This window comes from Cydia amplana, chromosome 3 (assembly GCF_948474715.1).
Source record: "Cydia amplana chromosome 3, ilCydAmpl1.1, whole genome shotgun sequence".
Taxonomy (NCBI): domain Eukaryota; kingdom Metazoa; phylum Arthropoda; class Insecta; order Lepidoptera; family Tortricidae; genus Cydia; species Cydia amplana.
Window position 1 is genome coordinate 6,432,000 of NC_086071.1, and position 25,957 is coordinate 6,457,956.

A 25,957-nucleotide genomic window follows, 5' to 3' on the forward strand; every position below is an offset into this window, starting at 1 on the left:
CACAACAGACGGTATAGCATGAGTTGAGTTCTCGCGCGCGACGGAGGCGCAACGCGACTCCATGTATCTTGCGCGACTTCAAGTATGGAGTCGCGCGCGGGAACACAACTCTTACTAGACCGCCAGATGGCACGAAGTAAGTAAATAAATCACATATATTTCAACTAACCATTAGAATTAAACAAAAATTGTCAGAAAACAGACATTAATTAAGCCAACGCCAGCGAGCCCATTAAGCGGTGCGCCTCCCTGTTAGCCCGAGTTCGCTGCAGCACCAACGGGATCCTGAGCGCGTTCGCGGACCGCTGGGACTCCGCGCTGATGCGTCGATGGACGCAGCTCCATGTCTCGCGCTCCACGTAGGCAGGTTATAGGTTTTTAAGTTTTTATTTGCGTTAAATTTTATTTATGTTGTGCACTAACACTAATTTTAAGTATTTATCTTGTTACTAACATACTATGGGACTTGCCTGAAATAAACTCATTCATTCATTCATTCATTAACGCACATGTCATTTCTTCATGTATTAAAAGCTATGCGGAAAAGCGCAGTAGGTACTGCCGGGCTGCTTTACATTAGCCTCACTGCCATTCGGAATGAGTCCCTGAAACAGCGTGACGTTACAATGTGACCGATTGAAATCTATGTGGCCATGTATTTACAACCGTGTTTTGCTTAGAAAATGTCACCCAATAAGAATCCACATAAGTCTCGTAAGATAATGATAATTAAACCATCCAAATACGAAACCACTGAAGCGATTCAAGCCAACAGAAAATATTGGGGAAATGTTTTTGATAAATTGGATACGCCTTTCCAAGTAAGTACGTAGGTACTTAAATAATACTTTGGCTCAAATGAAAAACATTAAAAGTTTCATACAAGTTCTAGAACTTGTATCGTTTTTCACTTTACACGAATTCGATGTTAATTTAATGATATTACACTCTTGCCATTTTTTATTTAAAGTAGGTGAGTAATAGCCTAGCTAGTCGATACGTATTTTAGTGACCCTGCCTATAAGGCAGCAGGTCCTGGGTTCGAATCCCGTGAAGGGTATTTTGAGTGTTTACAACGAATAATTATTCCTGTGTTGGATGTTTACTATGTAGATACGTATTATATCTTCGTGTAGGTAACCACATTACACAAGCCTTATTGAGCTTACTGTGGGGTGTAAGATTATCCTATAGGTAATATCTATTTTATTCATTTTCATTTATTTACACTTATCTATAGGAAGAAGAGCAAAATCAAAATCAAGACGCCGAGAGCACCTATTTGGCTGAAGTATTGCCCGAGAAACTATATCGCAAAGTTTGCAGCACATTGGACTTGCCACTGAAAAAAAAATATGCCACAGAAGAAATCGAGGATCCGATAGAAGGTAGGGTTTTTAAGAGGCCGGTATCGATTTTAGTCGCATAAATGAAAAATTTATAGATTTAGTCGATGAAATTGTACACCTTTTGTTACGTAGGTAATAGAAATAACAAATACGTGAGTGAAACTGTTAAATTAGCTTAAAGGGCTGCATGTAAAATATATTGCAGTGGTCAATAATCGATATTAAACTTTCGTGAGACATATTTTAAACTGTTTAGACGACAACGGTTTCACTCACTTGAATTTTTAGTCACTATTGGCGACATGTTTCGGGCCCTTCGGGGGTCCTTCTTCAGGCTCGAGTGCTCGCGGCGACTGCAACTCGTGCACTGCCCCGAAGGGCCCGAAACATTGTCGCCAATAGCGACTAAAAATTCAAGTGAGTGAAACCGTCGTCTAAACTGCAGTGGTCAATGTTTGAGATTTATAAAGGTCGATACAAAAATGTTGGTATGTAGAGGGTGTATATGCAATCGACACTGGCTTGACACATTTAATTTGAATACAGAAGCTCAAGTTTGAATGATGTTTAATTCAAACTTGAGAATGTCAATTACTCTACTTCCAAACGCCGTCATGTAATGTTGTGTTTATAAAGTTTATAAATTAAATAATAAATAATGTATTGACAAACTAAAGTGCCTTCCAGTATTTATAATAAACCTCCAAAGACCTCCTGCAACCAATTAAGAGGTTATGGAGCCCACAAGATAAAGTAAAATAAGTGATTTTAGTGTTTCAGATAAAACGATTCAGCTTTCGTACACAAATATTTCAGAAGATAAGCCTAGCAACGGAGTTGTTTACAAAATAAGGCTAGCAACCAGACTGACGTTTCAGTAAACCGTACGTAATTTTAAATGATGGAGAATTCGGACTGCCTAAATAAATTGAATTTAAATTCCTCCTATCCTACGTGGCGTAAATTAGCAAAATTATTTCTGGACGCCAAGGGAGTTGGAGAAGACAGCGAAGATAAAGGTAAAGCCGCAAAGGCTAAATATTTTATTTTAAAATCAATAGATGAGAATATCTTACATTATGTTATTAATTGCTCAACTACAAAGGATATCTTTGATAAGTTAGATGTTGTCTTTAATTACAAAGTGGAAAAAGACAGCCACCTAAAGGTAATTGAATTCTACAACTATAAATTCAGCGGAGATATACTTCAGGATATTAGCAAACTTCAAAATATGTGTTTCGAACTACAGTCTACCACAAATAAAATAAATGATGACATGCTTATACAAAAGATTTTAACAATCTTACCAGCTAATTTAAATTTCTTTGGAACTGTATGGGAGGTAATTCCAAAATCTGATCAAACCATACATACTCTCATTGAACGTATTCAAAAAGAACTTAAGCTATTTGATAGTAGTCCTTCAGAAATACTTCCACAAACAGAAGAGGCCATGAAAAGTAATGAAAAGAAGTGCTTTAACTGTAATCAACCAGGTCATATTGCGAGATTCTGCTTTAATAAAAAGTGCACCATTTGCAATAAAAGTGGACACACTTCCAGTGAATGTTTTTCTACAAAAATATGCAGGAAATGTAATAGGAAGGGACACATTGAAAGGTTTTGCCGTACGTTCAGCCTGGTGAGTGAACAAATAAAACACACGACTAGTACTAGAGCTATAATTGATTCAGGTGCTTCTTCCCACATGTTTTACAATAATGATATCATAAATTCCACAGAAAATATAAATGTAGATATAAGATGTGCCAATGCAGAGAACCTCGTCGCTCAAGCAATAGGTACAGTCAACACAAATGGTTTTGAACTGGAAGATGTACTATATGTTCCTGCAATTTCTAGAAACCTGATATCTGTAAGTTCAATCACTGATCACGGTGCATCTGTACTCTTCGCTGGAAATAAGGTATCTGTAAAGAAACATAATAATATTATTCTTACTGGTTATAAAACTAGAAACGGTCTCTATGAAACAGAATTTTCTGCAAATATCGTTCGAGAGGTATTGTTCTCCGAGAATGTCGATATCTGGCATCGCCGGCTCGGTCACGTATCGGATGTGCCGCGTCTAGCTAAATTGGTAAACGGTATTAAAATTGGGGGGGCAAATCAAGAACATTTTTGCGAAATATGTGTCAAAGCGAAAATGACTAGAAAACCTTTCAAAAACAATAGAATTCAAGCTAAATTCCCTTTGGAAATAATTCATACGGATGTTTGCGGTCCAATAGAAACTCCCACTTGGGATAACAAAAAATATTTTATTACTTTCCTAGATGACTTTACACATTTTTGTGTCGTTTATTTAATTACTTTTAAAAGTGAAGCCTTTGACAAAATAAAACAGTTTGTGACTTTAGCGGAAAATCATTTCAATTCAAAAGTGAAAAAAATAAGATGCGATAATGGACGCGAATACTCGAACAATAATCTAATGTCTTGGTGCAACTCTAAAGGAATAATTCTAGATCTAACAATACCCTACACGCCGCAACTGAATGGAAAAGCGGAGAGACTGAATAGAACCCTGTTAGAAAGAACTAGAGCATTAATATTCGATGGCCGTGTTCCAAACTATCTATGGGGCGAAGCACTTACAACTGCCAGCTTCCTAATAAATAGAAGCCCCACCGAAGGTAAAGACAAAACTCCAGCTGAGATGTGGTTTGGCTTCAAACCAAATGTATCGCATATAAGAAGATTTGGTTCAACAGCCTATTATAAAATAAACTCAGGTGTACGAAAGTTAGAAGTTAGATGTAATAAAGGAATTCTGATTGGCTATATCAGAAATGGTTACAAAATATGGGTGGATGAAACGAAAACCATTGTAAGAGCCAGGGATGTAAGAATAAATGAAGACGAGCAAGGTATATATCTAAATGAAGAAAATGATGAAAGCATTAGAGGTCTTTGGAAGATATTCGAAGAGAATGAAGAGACGGTTAGGGAAGGCACAACACGAAATAAAGAAGTTAATAGACAGGAAGAAAATCAAGGTGGTAGAGTCAACAATAATGAAGGTCGAGAAGGTGAAATGTTAAGAAAAAGAATGAGTAGTAGAAATATGGAGAGTGTTCGAGAAGGCGATATTCATTTGAGAAGATTGAGTAGTGAAACAAGTGAAGACGAAACAAATGAAGACGAAACAAATGAAGGTGAAACAATTGAAGGTGAAACAATTGAAGGTGGAACAATTGAAGGTGGAACAAATGAAGATGAAACAAATGAAGTAGAAACAAATGAATTCGAAACAAATGGCAATGAAACAAATAACAATGAAACAAATGAAGTTGAAATAAATGAAAGTGAAACAAACCGAGAAGTAGAAGAAGAAGAAAGTAATGAAGAATACTATGATGGAAATGAAGAACCTGTTGATACTGAACTAGTTGAAAATCGAGTTGAAAGTAATCGTAATCGAAATAATGATAGTGATAATAATGAAAATAGAAGAGTTCAGCCTGCCAGAGAACGTAGACTACCCGATAGATATAAAGATTATTTAATGAATTATGACACTGAAGCATCGATGTTGACCTACGAGGAAGCAATAGAATCAAAAGAAAAGGACAAATGGAAACAAGCTATAGAAGAAGAAATTAAATCACTTGAAGAAAATAAGACGTGGTCATTTGTGGATGAACAAGAAGCAAAAGGAAGGAAATTAGTTACTAGCAAGTGGATTTTTACTGTCAAGTCTGATGGTAGGTATAAAGCCAGACTAGTTGCAAGGGGCTTTCAACAAAAGTACAAAATAGATTATGATGAGACATATAGTCCGGTAGTCAATACTACTTCTTTAAGAATTCTATTATCAATTGCGGCAGCGAAAGGTCTAAAGATGAAGCAGTTTGATGTGAAAACGGCCTTTTTACATGGAGACTTGAAGGAATGTATATATATGAAGGTGCCTAAAGGCTACAATGACAAAGAAGGCAAAGTATGCAAACTAAACAAGAGCTTGTATGGTTTAAAACAAGCTCCACTAATGTGGAATATCAAGTTTACAGAGTTCTTAACAAAGATGGGTTTTAAACAAATGAAACTTGATCAATGCATCTTTGTCATGGAAGGTGAAAGGAAAATTATCCTTGCAGTATATGTCGATGACGGATTAGTACTCGGAGAAAGAGAAGAAGATCTATTGCATATAATAGATACAATTCAAAAATCCTTCGAACTAAGAATTTTAGATGAAGTAACTAATTATATAGGTTTGGATATAAAGCAAGATAAGAAGGGGATTAAAATTTTTCAGAAGACATATAGTGAGAAAATCATTAAAAAATTTAATCTTGAAAATGCAAAAGAATGTAAATGCCCAACAATTATGATAGAAGAACATCCATCTGTTAAAGTTGATACAAAGTCTCATGAGCTTTACCGCGAGATGATAGGGTCATTGTTATATCTCTCGAATAAAACGCGACCAGACATTAGTTTTCACGTAGGTTATTGTTCGAGGCATCAAAATTCTCCAAATTTAAATGATTTAAACAATGCTAAAACAATTTTGCGATTCCTTAAAGGTTCAGCAGAAAAAGGGATTCACTTTAGTAAAGATGATAAAGTTCTCAGGGGTTATTGTGATTCGGATTTTGCGGGAGATCCAGACACTAGACGCAGCACTTCTGGTTTTGTGATTTGGCTGAATGGTGGACCAGTGGCATGGAGCTCAAGAAAACAATCAGTAGTCGCATTAAGCAGTACAGAAGCAGAATTTATAGCAGCAGCAGAATGTTGTAAGGAACTACTGTTCGTAAGGGATCTGATCTATGAGATAACCAAAGAAAAACTCGAAGTTGAGATGAGAGTGGATAATCAGTCTGCGATTTGGCTTATGAAGAAAGGAATCATGGGAAAAAGAAGCAAACATATAGACGTAAAATACTATTATCTAAAGGAGAAAATCGACGAGAATCAGATTACAGTAAAATACTGTCCAACTGGATCACAGCTGGCTGATATACTAACGAAAAGTTTACCAGCTGTAAAATTTGAAAAATGTCAACGAAGATTAGTGTTTTAGTGATAATGTGAGCTATTGAGTGTAGACAATGTAGTATAAGTGCGGGCTAAAGTGAACGTTAATAATTATTTCGAATAAATGTCGGGGTTTTCTTTTATATTATATCGTAGTATGTAAGTTTTTTATAGGGTGTGTAAACTTTTATATTATAATACAGAAATATATACTTATTGAAAGAAAACTTGAGGATCAAGGATTCTAGAAACAAAGTGTATTCAATATTGAGGGGGTGCTTAATAATGATTCACTTAAGGGGGTGTAAGTGTAGAAAGTGTAACTGAATCATTATTTAACCTCATCCACCAAAAAAAGAAGAAGAGTAAAATTCCCTTTAATAGGTACATTTTACATCGTTCCTGATAAATATCCTTGAGTTTTTTGTTTCTAAGTCTGTATTTTAATATTTTATAATTGGTATTAGAATTGTTATTAGGTATAGATTATTAGTGATGTTGAAGAGTTGAGTCGGTGAATAAAGGTTTTATTTTATATAATATGATTAGTATGGAAGAATCGAGTGGGAGTATAAAGGAAATATAGAAGAGGATTATTGTTGATGAGTCGAGCAGGAGAATAAAGGATTTATTAAAGAGTGGAAGAATAAAACGTTTATTATAGATAATTTGTGGTGACGTATCGAGTGGAGGAATATTTGAGTACTTATCTTGTTGAATGAGAATTTACTGTAATGTATTTGTTGAATGGGGATTACATGTATGTAATATGTGGGAAATATACAGGGTGATGTAATATGTTGGAAATATACAGGGTGATGTAATATGAGGGAAATATACAGGATGTGTTATGTTTTTTCTGGTTATTGTACTTATATGAAATTATTTATTGGAATATTGTCTTAACTAAAGAATAGCGCTGTAAATTAATGCTTCAAGCAGAGTCGATTGAGGGGGTGTGTTGGTATGTAGAGGGTGTATATGCAATCGACACTGGCTTGACACATTTAATTTGAATACAGAAGCTCAAGTTTGAATGATGTTTAATTCAAACTTGAGAATGTCAATTACTCTACTTCCAAACGCCGTCATGTAATGTTGTGTTTATAAAGTTTATAAATTAAATAATAAATAATGTATTGACAAACTAAAGTGCCTTCCAGTATTTATAATAAACCTCCAAAGACCTCCTGCAACCAATTAAGAAAAAAGTTAATTTCACGGTTCGTTACAAAGATTTTTACTATCATGGAGTTTTCATTTTATTTACTTACTTTATTAATACCATTTTCATGCGATGAGCACGAAATTGAGCTGTTTCTGTGCAATTTCCGCGGTTCATGGCGTCAGTGAGAAACTTAGAGCATTTAAAAACCGGATTCGCCTCTAAGAGCCCGGCCCTCTGTCAAAAACCTCGCCTAATGGTCATACTCATTGTCTAACATGGCTATTTCTACGTTACGTACAAATAAGCCATACGTTTGACGTGCCCTTCCCCCGCAAATATCACTAACTCATTTTATTCATTCGTGCTAGCTTAAATTAGCTTTGGTGAATTGATCTATAATTGGCGGCGCGTCCATAAAAGCCGATTCCCACCGGGTTGTCTGTTTTTGGACGTTTGAGAAGAGTTGTAAAAGAAATATGTAAGCCAAATTAGCCCCGGCTTTCCTATGGATATGTTTGACGCGCCGCCACTGATACCTAGTATAGATTTCAGCTGACCTCATGTTTTTATTTTTATTTTAGAGAAGCGTCATAGTAGGATCGTGAAGGAACCAGTTTTATATTTGAGAAAAACCATTCGTATAGATAGAGAAATTGACTCCGACACTGAAGTAGAAGTTTCTCCCAGGTAATGTGCACAGCGCGTAGCGCAAATCTTATAGACTTACACTACTGAGGGCGCGTAGCCAACATGCCAATCGTTTACGCTCCGTACGTAACTGTTATTGTCGCACTAATATGAAAGAGTGATAGAGATACACAAAGCGTTTCGTTGTCGTAGCGATTTATCACCTTGGCTAGGCACCCTGGGCTGAGTACTTACTAACTTTCATTAACCAATCTAAATTGTAACCTGTTAAGGTTACCTATTTTGTGATATGTAAATGTGTACCTGCTACTGTAGCCTGAATTATCATGAACGCAAAAAATCATTCATTCTATCGTATCAAGTCTGGCCAAGACAGTAAAAATTCTGTGATTATTGGAAACTAAAGAAAGCAGACGTTGGCGTATCTTTACACGTATCACTAATTAACGTCAATTTAAGCACTCTTATAATTATCAACATTTTCTTCATCAGACTACATATGTATAATATGCCTACCTTAAGAACGTGCACATAAATTCACTCACTGAGCAATGAAAGGACATTCCTAAACAAACTGACCCGTTTTCATAGCTCTTGAGCGTAGTTTTTTCTTGTTTTAATATCGTAGACAGCTTTTTCCTTCTTCTTACAATATAAAGTAAGCGTTCTAGTTGCGCCTAAGTCATTTATGTCACATATTAAACTACATACTAGCAAAAAGCAGAGCTTTGTAAGGGCTCGCGGAGTTTTCCTACCTGGACCGCGATTTTGATCCAGTCCGAGGCTTGTTCCATGATCGATCGAGTGGGTCCGTTAAGAAAGCAGCTATAAGTGAGAGCAAGAAAGAAATATACTAACCGGACCCCGGTTGCTGTCTGGTACGCCTGTCTGTTACAGCACTTACAGCTTTTTCTTTGTCCATTAAAAACGTGTCCAGACGACAAAATCAAATTGCCAATATCATCCACATATAATATACAATTTCATAGGCGCTTATTACATCCTACACGGTCGCCCAGTACTTTTTGTAAGGAAGCCAACTGGCTTTCCTACATAATGTTGGGTCAGCGAGCCAATGTCCTTGAATTTAATTTTTGCGTCCATACCACACAGTTGAGCGAAAAACTATCCCGTCTGGACACCTACTGGCGGTAATCACGCTGCTCCGTACATAAACACACACACACACACAGTTCCACTAGGTACAGCCAGGGTTCAGCATCAGCTCTATCTTGGGTACTGCTCTTTTAAGTGCTCATTAAGACGTTTCAGATGACCAAAACAGCGTGTGCCTATGTTGCACCAAACCTATCTTGGGTACTAATCTCCTAAGTGCAACAAACCTGAGTTCCACTAGGTACTGCCAGGGTTCAGCATCAGCTCTATCTTGGGTACTGCTCTCCCAAGTGCTCATCATGACGAGTCGGATGTCTAAAACAGCGTGTGTCTTTGTTGCATCAAACCTGAGTTGCAATAAGTACAGCCAGGGTTGAGCATCAGCTTTATCTTGGGTACTACTCTCCTAAATGCTCATCGATACGAGTCGGATGACTAAAACAGCGTGTGCCTATGTTGCAACAAACCTGAGTTCCACTAGGTACTGCCGGGGTTCAGCATCAGCTCTATCTTGGGTACTGCTCTCCCAATCGCTCATCATGACGAGTCGGATGTCCAGTCCAAAACAGCGTGTGTCTATGTTGCATCAAACCTGAGTTTCACTAGGTTCAGCGAAGGTTCAGCATCAGCTCTATAAGTGCTCATCAAGACGTGTCGATTTATTAAGACAGCATGTGCCTGTGTTGCACCAAACCTGAGTTCCACTAGGAACTGCCAGGGTTCTGGGTCATTTTGTTGAACTGCACGCCGACGTTGCAATTGGCGTGCAGTCGGCGTGTAGTTCCCATACAAGTTGCAGTCATGTGTCGGCCCTAAGTCGCTGAAGTTTGTATTATTAAGGCGAGCGAAGCGAGCCCTATTACTATTCGACAAACTATGCATTCTTGTGGTACACTTTACGGAAAAACTACTGCACTATTAGGTTTGAGATTTAACATAATAATTTAAATTCATGTCTAGATGTGTTATCAAACATAAAAATATCATCTTATAAACTTAAAAAAATAAAATAAAGTAATAAAACTTTGTATTACTACTAGCGCCATCTGTTGGCAAAATAATGAGTTAACATTCGTGCTAATGTTAATAAAATCAGATGGCGTTAGTAGTAAATTAATAAATAAATAAATATTGGACATTCTTATACAAATCGACTAAGCCCCAGAAAAGCTCAATTGTGGGTTGTGGGTACTCAAACAACGATACCTATGTGGTGTTTTCAATTTCAATAATGTCGATGGCGCTTACGCCATTAACAACGATGAATACAAAAGTGGGTTAACATTTTGGATTCAGACCCACCTCGCTTCGCTTGGTTTGATTCCCAATTTAGCAATTAAGTTTCTGTGAATACCTACTAGAATAATTAATCTTGCTGTGAATATACTGCGGAGGTCAATTCACTCGTATGTGTGACGCTCATGAACTGATCAGTCATGTTGTGTTAGCTAACTTAAATCGGGTATTTTCAGTTCGAGAAACAGTTTTGGCGCCATTCATTTATTACGTAAGACGATTTTGAGGTGAAGGGGCGTCGAACATATCTTATTTTTTCATTTTTTTCTTACTCGGGGGAGGGAGGGGTTTTCATAGTTCTTACATAAGTAAGATGATAACAAAGATGCGATTTTTTATAATTTCTATGAAATTATGACGTGTAAAATAATAACAAATAATAATAATAATTCTACACTCTATGCTATCAAACACGGTGCAGAGTTAGCTTAAACGAGCTCAAAATAAGTACCTTTGTCCTCTACAAACGTACGTACAAATAAACATTCATAAAATATTTTATTGAAAAATAAACACTAAAACAAACCACACGTGTACCTACTCATTTTTTCCTTTAGATTTTTACGTAATATATGGTAATATAGGGGCGGGAGGGGGGAGGGGGTCAGCTTATTCTTATTATTTCTAGGGGAGGGAGAGGGTCAGAAACTGGCAAAATTTTCTTACGTAATTAATGACTGGCGCTTTTAGTGTTACTATTGCTTGGAACTGCTAAAATTATAAATAAAGTCATATTACAAACTTCAGTGACCTAGGGCCGATACGTACACGACTGCAACTTGTATGTAACTGCAACATATATAGATAGACACACTCTGTTTTGGATATCCGACTCGTCATGTGATCACTGGGTAGACCGCTTAAGTACCCAAGATAGCTGATGCTGAACCCTGACAGTACCTAGTGGAGCTCGGGTTTTATACAACAGCACACGCTGTTTTGGTCATGCGACTCGTCTTGATGAGTACTTAGGAAAGTAGTACCCAAGATAGAGCTGATGCTGAACCTTGGCTGTACTTAGTGGAACTCAGGTTTGGTGTAACACAGGCACACGCTGTCTTAGTCAATCGACACGTCTTTATAAGCACTTGGAAGAGCAATACCCAAGATAGAGCTGATGCTGAACCTTGGCTGTACCTAGTGGAACTCAGGTTTGATGCAACATAGACACACTGTTTTGAACATCCGACTCATCATGATGAGCACTTGGGAGAGCAGTACCCAAGATAGAGCTGATGCTGAACCCGGGCTGTGCTTATTGGAACTCAGGTTAGGTGCAACGTAGACACACGCTGTTTTGGACATCCGACTCATCATGATGAGCACTTGGGAGAGCAGTACCCAAGATAGAGCTGATGCTGAACCCTGGCAATACCTAGTGGAACTCAGGTTTGTTGCAACACAGGCACACGCTGTCTTAGTCAATCGACACGTCTTTATAAGCACTTGGAAGAGCAATACCCAAGATAGAGCTGATGCTGAACCTTGGCTGTACCTAGTGGAACTCAGGTTTGATGCAACATAGACACACTCTGTTTTGAACATCCGACTCATCATGATGAGCACTTGGGAGAGCAGTACCCAAGATAGAGCTGATGCTGAACCCGGGCTGTGCTTATTGGAACTTAGGTTAGGTGCAACGTAGACACACGCTGTTTTGGACATCCGACTCATCATGATGAGCACTTGGGAGAGCAGTACCCAAGATAGAGCTGATGCTGAACCCTGGCAATACCTAGTGGAACTCAGGTTTGTTGCAACATAGGCACACGCTGTTTTGGTCATCCGACTCGTCTCGATGGGCACTTAGGAGAGTAGTACCCAAGATAAAGCTGATGCTGAACCCGGGCTGTGCTTATTGGAACTCAGGTTAATTGCAATGTAGACACACGCTGTTTTGGACATGCGACTCATCATGATGAGCACTTGGGAGAGCAGTACCCAAGATAGAGCTGATGCTGAACCCTGGCAATACCTAGTGGAAATCAGGTTTGTTGCAACATAGGCACACGCTGTTTTGATCATCCGACTCGTCTCGATGAGCACTTAGGAGAGTAGTACCCAAGATAAAGCTGATGCTGGAGAGTAGTACCCAAGATAAAGCTGATGCTGAATCCGGGCTGTGCTTATTGGAACTCAGGTTAGGTGCAACGTAGGCACACGCTGTTTTGGTCATCCGACTCGTCTTGATGAGCACTTAGGAGATTAGTACCCAAGATAGAGCTGATGCTTAACCCTGGCTGTACCTAGTGGAACAGTGTACCTGGTGGCCAGTAGGTATCCAGACGGGATAGTTTTTCGCTCAATTGTGTGGTGTGGACGCAAAAATTAAATTCAAGGACATTGGCTCGCTGAGTTCGCTGACCCAACGTTATGTAGGAAAGCCAGTTGTCTTCCTTACAAAAAGTAAAGTACTGGGCGACCGTGTAGGATGTAATAAGCACTTATGAAATTGTATATTACGTGTGGATGATATTGGCAATATGATTTTGTCGTCTGGACACGTTTTTAATGGACAAAGTAAAAGCTGTGACAGACAGGCGTACCGGACAGCAACCGGGGTCCGGTTAGTACATTTCTTTCTTGCTCTCACTTATAGCTGCGTTCTTAACGGACTTATTACGTACCCACTCGATCGAACATGAAACAAGCATCGGATTGGATCAAAGTCGAGGTCCGGTACGTTTAGGTAGAAAAACTCCGCGAGCCCTTACAAAGCTCTGCTTTTTGCTAGTAATATGATCTTTATTTATAATTTATAATTTTAGCAGTTCCAAGCAATAGTAACACTAAAGGCGCGATTCATTAATTACGTAAGACAATTTTTACCAGTTTTTGACCCCCTTCCCTATATGTAAGAAATCATAAGAATAGGCTGACCCCCGCCCCCTCTCGCCCTATATTACCATATATTACGTAAGAATCTAAAGGAAAAAATGAGTACACGTTTGGTTTGTTTTAGTGTTTATTATTTAAAAAATATTTTTATGTATGTTTATTTGTACGTACGTTTGTACAGGACAAAGGTACTTGAGCTCGTTTAAGTTAACTCTGCACCGTGTTTGATAGCATAGAGTGTGGAAGTATTATTATTATTTTAAACGTCTTAATTTCGTAGAAATTAAAAAAAATCGCATCTTTGTGATCTTACTTACGTAAGAAGTATAAAAACCCCCTCCCTCCCCCTAGTAAGAAAAAATGTGAAAAAATAAGATATGTTCGACCCCCTCAGCCCCAAAATCATCTTACGTAATAAATGAATGGCGCCAAAACTGTTTCTCGAACTGAAAATACCCGATCTACGTTTGCTAACACAACATGACTGATCAGTTCATCAGCGTGCAGCGTCACAAAACATACGAGTAAATTGACCTCCGCAGTGAATATACAGCAAGATTGATTGTTCTAGTAGGTATTCACAGAAACTTATTGCTAAATTGGGAATCAAACCAAGCGAAGCGAGGTGGGTCTGAATCCAAAATTTTAACCCTCTTTTGTATTCATCGTTGTTAATGGCGTAAGCGCCATCGACATTATTGAAATTGAAAACACCACATAGATATCGTGGTCCGAGTACCCACAACACAAGCCTTATTGAGCTTTTCTGGGGCTTAGTCAATTTGTATAACGACGTCCAATATTTATTTATTTTTTTACTACTAACGCCATCTGTTAGAGAAATAAATAATTAACATTAGCACGAATGTTAATTCATTATTTTGCCAACAGATGGCGCTAGTAGTAATACAAAGTGTTATTACATTATTTAATTTTTTTAGGTTTATAAAATGATATTTTTAAGTTTGATAACACATCTAGACATGAATTTAAATTACTATGTTAAATCTCAAACCTAACAGTGCAGTAGTTTTTCCGTAAAGTGTACCACAAGAATGCATAGTTTGTCGAATAGTGATAGGGCTCGCTTCGCTCGCCCTAATTATTTCTAAGAGACGATAATATTACTTGCTGATAATTATTATCTTTTCTTAGAAACTTTCTTTAGAATAAGGGAGGATAAGAGATATTGTAATTTATGTTGATGTTATGGTAGGTTTTAGTTGAAATACACAGTTAATTACGAAGTCAGAAGTTTACCAACAGAGTTACCCAAGACGGAGTAAATGTTCACTGGGAACTTTTAAAAAAGCCCGAACGAGAGCAAGTGACATGGCCGACGCACTACCTTCAACCGGAGCGGGAGGAAGAAAAAACCCTCGTCCGGAAAGCCGATGACCTCACAGACCGGGTAAAATTTGACACCCACATTGTATTTATTTGCAATTTTACCATGTTTGGCAACTTTTCCCGCTATTTGTTATTTTGTTTTCTTTGAGCTAATTGCTTCATATTGGATTACTTATATTGGGCATTTACACTTCCGCACATATATTTTAGTAATTTGTTGTTACTTGTGTACCTAATTAAGCAAATCATTGCTCACTTCACACACATATTCGTATCTATGGGCATAAAAAGAGGTTTACAGTACATATGGGGCTACTTTTCCGCACTAGTGCGTAAAATAGCACTTTTCGTGCATATGTCGAAACTTTAAAGTGCCATAGGTACTGTAAAACGTTGTTCGATACACGTGCGAATAGGTAATTCGCAACTCATGTCGATTTAAAACACTCCCTTCGGTCGTGTTTTAATTTATCGCCACTCGTTTCGAATTTCCTCTTTTTCGCACTTGTATCGAAAATAACTATTACCTACTTGTTAATGAAAATTTGTTTCGTAGAAGTGGGCCAAAGAAAATCAACATACCTTACTAATTTTGGCAAGGTTGTAAAATATTGCGGTAACGTCCTTCTTTGCATATAAAAAGGCTACCATTGCTGTTTTTCAGATTGTGCATGAGTTTTGTGAGTATATGACACAATTGGGAGGAAACCAACAATCGCAACTGTTTAAACCGAAGGCTATAAAGGAACTCTTTCAGGTAATAATTATTTAATTTTAATTTAATGAATTAATGAATTAAATTAAAATTAAGTATGTTTCTTATTGGTAATCAATTAATTGTAATTATGTATTAACTCTTGAACCTACTTGTCTACTTGTAATTATTAAAGTTCGTCTTAAATCTTCTAGAGTTTAAAGCTTATAAAATGTTGCATGGAATGTGTTTTGTCTAAATCTTATAATAGTAAAAAAAAAACGAAAAAGTCAATCACTAAATTGAAAAGGTACCTACTAAATTGTAAAAAAATATTTTCTATAGTGTCAATATTCTACTACGTTGGAGAAGCCATCCCCTCTACTCTCCCTTTACGTGCCTAATTATTTTACGAATTAAGTAGCTGATTAAGGAGTATTTTCAGATTGAATTTGACACGCACGTAGCTCGCAGTCTTCAAGTAATTCCAAAAGAGTTGCCATCTGTAGAGGAAAAAATTGCAGAAGTAACTGGGAACCCCGAGGTTAGCAATAGCTAATACCGTAAACGATTTTCAATTAATTGATAACCAGATAAATAGTATATTTTACTTACAACTTTTTAGCTATCGCAATATGCAGTATTGGAGAGGGAAGTGACAAGGGACATCAAAGCGGAGCGTCGCCCTGACATCTTGCAAGCCTTCAACCGATCACTCCCGCACCGCGAGCAAATACACGCTCCTCATAATCAAACCAAGAGTATGTGGCGGTCAGCTCGCCACGTGCCTAAAGACCTCGTCTCACTAAAAACAGTGTGGGAAGGCATCACTAACCTCAGGTTTGGCTGTTTTTATTCCACTCTGGTAATTCCAGAGGTGATCTTCGGCATGGATGAGTGTGACATATGTGAGTGGGGTATTTACGTGGGCATTTACCTGAATTTAGTATAGCATCAAAAATACGGAATCGATTCTGAGTTGTCAATCAATTCGATAACCTCGATGACATGGGCGTTACGTTTAAGTACACGTTTTTAATGATCACGCGCCATGTTGCGGAATTTCTCTGGAACTATTTTTTTCATACTTTATACTGAACTGTCACCCTATCAGAATAACAACAACACCCTCTTGACAATGATCATATTTATATCCTTGTACGAAAAAACCGTAAGGTAATACCTACCTACTGTGTTACGTTAGTTAGTAGTTTCCTTATCACTTCAAAATATTATAATACCAGTATCTACTTTGTACATTTAAACAACATTCAAGCAATCCTCGGACGCATAAATAATTGCTTTTTGTTAATTCGCAGGAGCGTTAAAGAGTATTGCCGCTGGATGATTGATCATCCAGAGTATAAGCGAGCCCCTTACCTGAGCAGTCTTGGCATGTTCGACTCTGCCGTGCTAGAAGCCAGGCTCACCCTGGAATCACTCCAAAGAATGGCGTCTCCTGCGGTGGCAATTAATTCCCCCAGTTCTAATGTATCAGCACCAATAGAACACATCCGAAGAAGGCTTTCGCAGTTGGCTGATATGGAATAAATTTATGTACCTACCTGCAATGTTTAAAACTTGATGTTCCTTCTAATTTCTGTTTCCTAAATATAACAACAACCTTTGACCAAAATTCGGTTCTATTCGTTCAAGTCATTCATACCAGCTATTCCGACCTTGGCACAATGCCGATAAGCAAGATAACGTTTATATAGTTGCCACTCATATTTATTCAAGCACTCGCGCATCTCGGAGACTAAGAAAACGAAACAGACTTAGTTTAAAATATTGGAATTTACTTTTCGGCTACAACGATGACTGAAAGTGTCAGTGAAGGTGCAACGAAACTGGATTTTGAAACTGTTTTGAATAATGTCGTAGGAGAATTTGGCAAATACCAGTTCATTAGTATCTTATTGTTAGCAATACCAGCGGCGTGTTCGGGGTTTATGGCTGGAGATTACATTTTTACTGCAGCCAGGCTTCCACATCGATGCGCCGTGCCACTATGTGATGGATTAGAACCAGAGTACCTACCGGACTGGATATCAAATGCAATACCAGAAACTGCCACAGGCTTTGATGAATGTAACCGATATATAAACATAACAGACAGTAGTAATACTACTCTGGGTGATGAGTGTCCCGTAAGCATGTTTGACAGAAATAGAACCGAGTCTTGTGACAGCTTCGTGTTCGAGACAACGAACACCGTTGTGTATGATTTTAATTTACAATGCCAAGAATGGCGAAGAGCTCTGGCTGGGACGTTCAATAGCGTTGGAGGAATGGTAGCTCTAATTATTGCCGGTTACATATCGGACAACTTGGGTCGACGAATGTCTATAATATTTTTTGGATTTAACGAAGCACTGACTGGTCTGATAAGAGCATTTTCCGTTAACTATGCGATGTACGTTGCTTTTCAATTTTTGCAGACGGCAACCGGCGGCGGGATATATAGCGCCAGTTACATTCTAGCGACAGAACTAGTTGGGCCAAAGTACCGTGTTCTTACAAGCGCTACAATGTCATCTGCATTTGCTGCGGGTCAAATGATAGTGGGCCTTGTAGCTTCAGTAGTAACGGAATGGCGACATTTAACCTTGGTGCTCTTTTGCCCCGTATTTCTTATAGTGTTTTACCACTGGATTGTTCATGAAAGTCACCGTTGGTTGCTGAGCCAAAATAAACAGGAACAAGCTAGAGCCACGCTTAATCACGTAGCTGGTGTCAATGGACGTACTATTTTAGTGTCCGATATGGAATACTTGTTGACAGCGATACCAAGAAAAATAGAAGCAAACAAGAGTGATACCAAAACACCTTTATTTATGCGAGTCGTTAAAAGTCGTGTTATGTTACGAAGGTGTTGCACTACTCCGGTTTGGTGGATTACTACTACTTTCATTTACTATGGTTTGTCAATAAACTCAGTTAGTCTCTCAGGAAATATGTATATGAATTATGTTTCGACCGCAGCCGTAGAAATTCCAGGCTATTGGATGGCAGTTTTAGTATTGGATAGAATAGGAAGAAAAGTGACTTTATTTACGGGTTACATGTCGTGCGCCATTTGTTGCATTTCATTTGCTTTTATCCCTAATAATATGTATGGTTTGTCACTAGCTTTATACCTTACTGGCAAATTTAGTATAGCTGCCGTCTTCACTTCATTGTATTTGTATACTTCTGAATTGTATCCTACGAGGCATCGACACTCGTTCCTGGGGTATTCTTCAATGATGGGTCGCATAGGTTCCATTATATCTCCACTGACACCGCCTCTGATGGAGTATTGGTCGGGAATACCGTCGGTGCTGTTCGGCGCGATGGCGGTCATCTCGGCGGTGTTGGTTCTCTCGCAGCCGGAAACCTTAGGAACCAAACTACCAGACACCATAGAAGACGCGGAGCTTGTTGGATCTGCGTAAAAGAATAATATATGTACAAAATTTAAATCTTTTTAAATGCTCAGATAAAAATAATTTTTAACCACACATTTTTAGTTAATAAAAAGTTTGAGAAATTTTAATTTTGGAAAGAAGTGATGCTCTACGGCGCCTCTGTTGTCTTTTCAATAATGTGTGGTTCAGTCAGCATCAATAGTAATGCAGCGGATACTTAAAGAGTGTTGCATGAGTGGTTGCATGTGCGTATAATAGAACATACAATTTTGAATTCAGTACATAAAATCTGAGATACTGAAGCCAATATACTTATTCTAAATCCCATCCCATTTATTTTTAACTTCCGATACAAAAATAGGGGTGTTAATATAAGTTTGACTGCTATGAATGTGTATACATATTTGTGGCACCGCAGCTCTTAAACGGGACAACCGATTTGGTTGCGTTTTTTTTCTTAGAAGTAAAAAAAACAGGATTTCTGGCGGTGGTTCTTAGATAGGTATGTTTTATCGAAGCGTAGGTGCATAGGTAGGGCAAGTGGACTGTTGTCTGGTCAGGGGTAATGGCTACGCGGCGGGAAACTGGGCGTTTTAGGTGGCATTATCAGTCATATCACATATCAGTAGGTAGGTGATAAGTACTGGTCTAAGTGAGATTGAAATCGATAGAAGATGTGCGGAAGGACTTCTAATACAATACGGGGGTCAACAATGGACTGCCATCTTTAATTTCTTCATATTTTTATTCATTGGTTTGATCATGACAAAAAATTATCCGAGGATCTGAAAAGCCCGTTAATAAGAACATGCGTTCAAAATTGGAATGAACGGCTGACATCTTAAGCGGATCACGGAAAATTGATACCTACATGAGAATCCGAAAGGCCTCTTTATATGAATCCGTAGTTAAAATTTAAAATTAAAAACTGTCCCGATCTTGATTTTTTTTTTCTTCTTACATTGTGAACGGTTAAACAAGTGTAGGTAATTTTAGTTTCGAAGTTATAAGTATGCATAGACAACTTTTATATAAAAGTAGCTGTTGCCCGCGACTTCCTACGCGTGGATTTATATATCGGTGGTTATATATTCTAGAACATTACGCAGCAAAAGATCGCAGTAGGACGGTTAATCATTTGTTAATTATTAATATTATACAACGCATGAGACTTGTCTTTCACAACCTACGTAGTTTCAAGCCTCTAAATGAATAAAATTGTTCTCGATATACCTAATCCCTGTCAACCCCCTTAGAAGATTTTCATGTCCTCTATTTAATAAAACCTACTACTTAACTACCTATTTACGAAGTTTGAAGTTCCTAACTTTAAATAAAATTTGCACCCCAAGACGAACTTTCATCCCCTTTTTAACCTCCTTAGTGGTTGAATTTCCAAAAACGTTGCAATTACTTTTTTTTTAATCGGCTATTATGCCTTTCTAAGAAGTTTCTAAGCATTTGTAATGGATTTAAACTTCCAACCCCTTTTTAATTCTGTTAGGGGATGAATTTTCAAAAACGCTGATATTACTTTTCCTGTCTTATAATAATATACCCATATACAAAGTTTCAAGTCCCACACTCACAAAAATATTTGATCTCGATACAATTTTTCAACCCCTTTTTCACCACCTTGGAGGATGAATTTTCAAAAACGCTGAAATTAGTTTTCTTGTTTTTTAATACAATACATTTTCACAAAGTTTCAAATTCCTAACTTAAAATAAAACTTGTACCCCATACAACCTTTCATCCCCTTTTTAACCACTTTAGGGGTTTAATTTTTCAAAATCGCTTCTTATCTCTTGTACACTTTATAAATCCAACCTAGTGTGCAAATTTCAACTTTCTATTTTTTGTAGTTTCGGCTCTGCGTTGATGAATCAGTCAGTCAGTCAGGACACTTGCATTTATACAGGGTGCTTCCTGTAACAGGAGCAATAAATTAAACTAATGGCTGTACTCCTCAAACTGACCAACATTTGTTCAACCACTTTTAAAAATTATGAATCCTTTAGACTTCTTCTTTTTCATACAAAATAAATATTGCCTTCAATGTACGCTAACATCAGTGTATTTGACGTTGCTTGTCATGCTTTAAACATAACAAAATTTGCAATACATTGCGTCTTAGAATAAACTTTAAAGTGTAATAAATAAATAAATAAATAAATAAAAAAATAAAAAAATAAAAATCAAAACATAAGTTATTTTCAAAAGTTGCTGAACAAATGTTGGTCAGTTTAAGGAATAGGTACAGCCTACAGTTTAATTTATTGCTCCTGTTACAAGAAGCATCCTGTATATATAAATTCAAGTCCCGCACTCAAAAAAATGTTTGATCTCCATACAAACTTTCAACCCCTATTTAACCCTTTTAAGGGATGAATTTTTAAAAACGCTGAAATTACTTTTCTTGTATTCTTATAATATACTTTTATACAAAAATTCAAGTCCCGCACTCAAAAAAATATTTGATGTGCATACAAACTTTCAACCCCTTTTTCACTACCTTAGGGGATGAATTTTCAAGAACGCTGAAATAACTTTTCTTGTATTCTAATAATATGCCCTTATACGAAGATTCAAGTCCCGCACTCAAAAAAATATTTGATGTGCATACAAACTTTCAACCCCTTTTTCACCACCTTGGGGGATGAATTTTCAAAAACGCTGAAATCAGTTTTGTTCTTTTTTATTATAATACCTTTTTACGAAGTTTCAAGTTCCTAGCTTACAATAAAATTTGAACCCCAAGACAAACTTTCATCCCCTTTTTAACCCCCTTAGGGGTTGAATTTTTAGTAATGTTCAATTAATGATATTTTTTTATTTTATGTTACGCGTTTATAAGAAGTTTCAAAGAATTCGTAACGGATTCCATCTTTCAACCCCGTTTTAACCCTGTTAAGGCATGAATTTTTAAAAACGCTGAAATCACTTTTCTTGTATTTTAATAATATGCCCATATACAAAGTTTCAAGTCCCGCACTCGAAAATAATTTCGATCTCCATACAAACTTTCTACCCCTTTTTCACCACCTTAGGGGATGAATTTTCAAAAACGCTGAAATCAGTTTTCTTGTATTTTAATAATATATCTTTTAACGAAGTTTAAATTTCCTAGGTCAAAATAAAACTTGAACCCCATACAAACTTTGGACCCCCATTTCACCCCTTTAGGGGATGAATTTTGAAAAATCCTTTCCTAGTGAGCCCCTAGACCTTATAAGGAACCTACTTGCCAAATTTGGACTTTCTAGTCCCAGCGGTATGGGCTGTGCGTTGATTTAAGTCAGTCAGTCAGGTCTTTCACGTTTATATAGATAGAAGATAAAGTCCGTCAACCAAATCTTGTCAGTAGTAAAAGGCGGCAAATTTGAAAAATCGCGGGTTAGCAACACTGTGTTCGAATAATTCCAAAATGCGTGTCATCTGTGTTTTATCTGTGGAATGTGTATCGTGAACGACAGCCGTCACCTTATTTGTTTTCATTTGGTTTTCATTCTGAATCGTTTCTGTTTCAAGAGATATTTCTGCTGTCACCATTAAATACCAATACATTGAATAAGAATAAGCAAAGCTAAGGGGCCTACAATGTACAATCATGCTCGTTGATGGTAAACATTACTAAAAATTGAGGTTATGACAAGTACATACTGGAAGAACTCTTTCGAACTTTTAAGATTATGTTCAGTTTTTTTGTTTTAGGGTTAAAAGGCATAAATAAAATTAAAACGTATGCCTAAATCTATCCAACAAGACCATAAATTGTGTCCTGGAAACCGTCCATAGGCCCACATGTCTAATATTTTCAGCAATCAGTTGTGACTATTTACAAAGATGCAATAGAATACTACAGAGTATTATGCTTGGTTGAAGTGACCCGGTAACATTGGTAACTTCATTATATTTTTTCAATTAATGACCTGAATTATAGTGTAAGCTAAAGTGACCCTTATCTTATTTACCTTTAAATTAAATAAACACCCAAATATCAGTTGTTTTATTTTTAATATGTAATCCTATTGTACAATATATACCAATCAAAAAAATTACACAGGTATGTCATATTCATCCAGAAGAGTACACTAATTTACATTAACAAGTGGCATATTATATTGTAAATAACAAATATATGCACTATCTAATTATCTGCATTTTGATATGATTTTATTTTAGTAAACATAGAAGACATAGATAGGGAACAAAGAGAATATAAGCACTACCATAGGGAGTTGTTTTTGATATCTTCAAATTTGTTCATCATTTTGATTAACATTGTTTTAACATCGCTTTTAAATTGTCCGTCCATGTTTCAAATTTTTTCAATAAACCGCGAGTGACAATTTGAATTGACGTACGCAGGGCGCGCTCAGCGGAAAAAAAAAATCTTTTGGTTCGATGTACATTGCTGCTATTCTTAGCGCAATACTGCTCTTTGAGTGTTGCCCTACTTTAGTTTGCTTTACATTGCTACTGACAAGATTTGGTTGACGGACTATAGATAATCGTGGATAAAATAGAAATAGCAGTCACCAATTATAATAATGACGATCCACACGGCGTTGTCTGGAGGTTAACACTCATGATTTATTTACTACTCCCTGCTAAGATAACGTAAATAGGTAGGTACTTTTATGACTTTACCACCGAGCACAGACATCGACATACCTAGTAATAATTTAGTTATACATCCGTCTACTAAATCAACTGTATAGATACTGTAGGTACGTGTTCTTTTTATCTAATCAAATCGTATGATGTTTAAATAGATTCTATTCGGTATAAACTTCTTGCAAAAAATTAGAATTAAGTATAACCCTCTAGCCATTTCTTTCAGTAGGTGCCTAACTGACATGCATTTTATTTCGACATAGGTACATTACATATATTTAGAGCATAGAATTAGAATAGACAAGAACAACTGTCAATCTTCAAAAGTGCGACCAAAAATGAAATGCAAGTGTGTAAATTGTCTATGTGAGATCAAAAATAGTGATGTCATATTACAACATATTAATAATCTGTCGGTGTTTGATTGCTTTATCGACTACTTTTTCAAATGTGTTATTTTAAACGTTAAAACTCTACGACATTATGATGTATAAAATAACACTGCAAAATATTTTAAATTATCGAGTAATATGATAAAATATTAGCACACAAAGGAAGAAAAACTTATAATCAACTGTATAAACCGGCTTCTTACAGTTTTTATGCTGTTAATTTGACAAAATATCGTTAAGAAAATTTCGCTCGGAATATCATTATTCCTATGAAATGAGTATTTGCTAGGTTTATTTGGCCCTGTGACACTGAAATCCGGTACACTACAAGACACTATCTTCATTGTATTACTTTATCAAATTGTTTTCTGCCGATTTTGTGTATATTTTTCAAATTGAAAATTACCGTGATACGCTCTTGGCCGTCCGCGGCCGTCGTCAAACTCAAAAATGGTCACGTTTTCTCATTTGTAGTCTGACTCTTTCGCACTCATGCGATGTTCATATACGTGATGGCTTCCCTTTCGCACACTTCTGCTGTCTGTCAAGCGCGAGCGCGAGAATGACAAGTCTGTGATTTAGAGATATATTTGAAAACAAAAGCTGTTGATTAATTGCCACCTAAAGTTTAAACTGGTAACTAGCGGCATATTCCGAGTTTATTTTTTAAACGATAAAGCGTTCTTTAGAAGCCTCTCATCCCATAACATTTTTATACTTACATTAGTTAGCGGACCAAAATCAAACTCCCTTTCATTCAGACATTTGGGCCGCCGAAACAAAAAGTCCGCCTGGTTCGGTAGGTTCGTTTGTGATTGCGTACCGAGACTTCACAGCTATCTAAAACTGACGATACTGATAAAATAAATCCATTACGAGTATTTTTTCAAAATTCCCCTTTTAGCCATTGTACCAGCCGACTTAGGAAACCGAACTTTAAAGCAATTACTATTCACACCTACTGTAATGAAACAGCAAGAAATGCAGCATGCACGAGATAGAAGTATTCCACGCCATCTAACGATAATAACCCTACACTTTGTCTACCGACAGAGGACAAACATTCGTGCCTCCAAGTGCCTCGTACCATCGCCCTCCCCTACAAACCGACCGTTACGCAATGCTGCCATCTTTTGGATCTATGTCGAACTAGTTTCAAACCTATCTTATGTAGTTGAAATCTGCATCGCAGCTAGGTACCTATTTTTTATCCACTGTGTAGATGGCACTATTATAAATTAAATATACGTACCGTATGTCCGAGAACGGTTGAATCATGCCATCTATCGCATTTTAAGAGAATTCTTTGATCATGCCATCTTTGACAAATAGAGCAAGCTAGGGTGTTAAAGCCTAACCAGTAATATATGATCACGCGATATATTGCGGAATTTCAATGGAACTAAATTTTTCATACTAAACTGAACTGTCACCACATACATGGGAATAACAGCGCCCTCTTGACAATGATCATATATTTCTGATCGGGCTTTACATAGTACAGAAGGCCGAACGTACGTACGAATTTACAAGTGCGACAGAGAGGCAACACGTTGAACGTAGTTCGCGGTAGGCTCTCTGAGTAGCGTTTGTAAGCAGTACCGCCAAGGCGTCATAGAGTGCATTGCAGCTATGCTATCAATCAATCTCCAGGCAAGAGGGAACGGGAGAAGCTGACCTCGGTGACAGTTCCTGGATACAATCAGCTGGTTTGGTCAGCTTGACTCTATTCTTTTTGGCTTGAGGAATGTAATGTGAGCCAGAGATGAGTGGTGAGCTATGATTTGAAATTAGTCTTGTCCAGTAAAGACTGTGACCAAACCCACTGTGGCCTTACTGTGACAGGTGACAGGCGTAGGTATTTAATTTAGGAGTACTTTGTTTCTGAGATAAAAGAAATAAAATTATTATTCTATTGTCATTCTTTGACAATGTCAATTGCGTTTCTATTCATATATTATTTATTTATCCTTAATTTAGGTCCGAAAATATAGTTTTGTAAGGTTTTCATGGCCTTTTAAAAAACGTAAAGTTGTTAAAGAATTTGACATAAGTACCTGTTGAGA

At 37.2% G+C, this 25,957-nt stretch overlaps 2 protein-coding genes across 2 annotated transcripts; both read left to right on the forward strand.

Annotated features, from left to right (window-relative positions):
• The first annotated feature begins 691 nt into the window (after positions 1-691).
• LOC134662439 (uncharacterized) lies at positions 692-25,951 on the forward strand. Its single transcript, XM_063518665.1, has 9 exons — positions 692-821; positions 1,241-1,388; positions 8,109-8,214; positions 14,692-14,836; positions 15,440-15,532; positions 15,915-16,013; positions 16,095-16,309; positions 16,789-17,020; positions 25,941-25,951. Exons 1-8 carry the CDS (start codon positions 723-725, stop codon positions 17,018-17,020), a joined length of 1,137 nt encoding a protein of 378 aa, XP_063374735.1. The 5' UTR covers positions 692-722; the 3' UTR covers positions 25,941-25,951.
• LOC134662432 (organic cation transporter protein-like) lies at positions 17,184-18,917 on the forward strand. Its single transcript, XM_063518653.1, has one exon. It carries the CDS (start codon positions 17,287-17,289, stop codon positions 18,904-18,906), a length of 1,620 nt encoding a protein of 539 aa, XP_063374723.1. The 5' UTR covers positions 17,184-17,286; the 3' UTR covers positions 18,907-18,917.
• Positions 25,952-25,957: the final 6 nt, after the last annotated feature.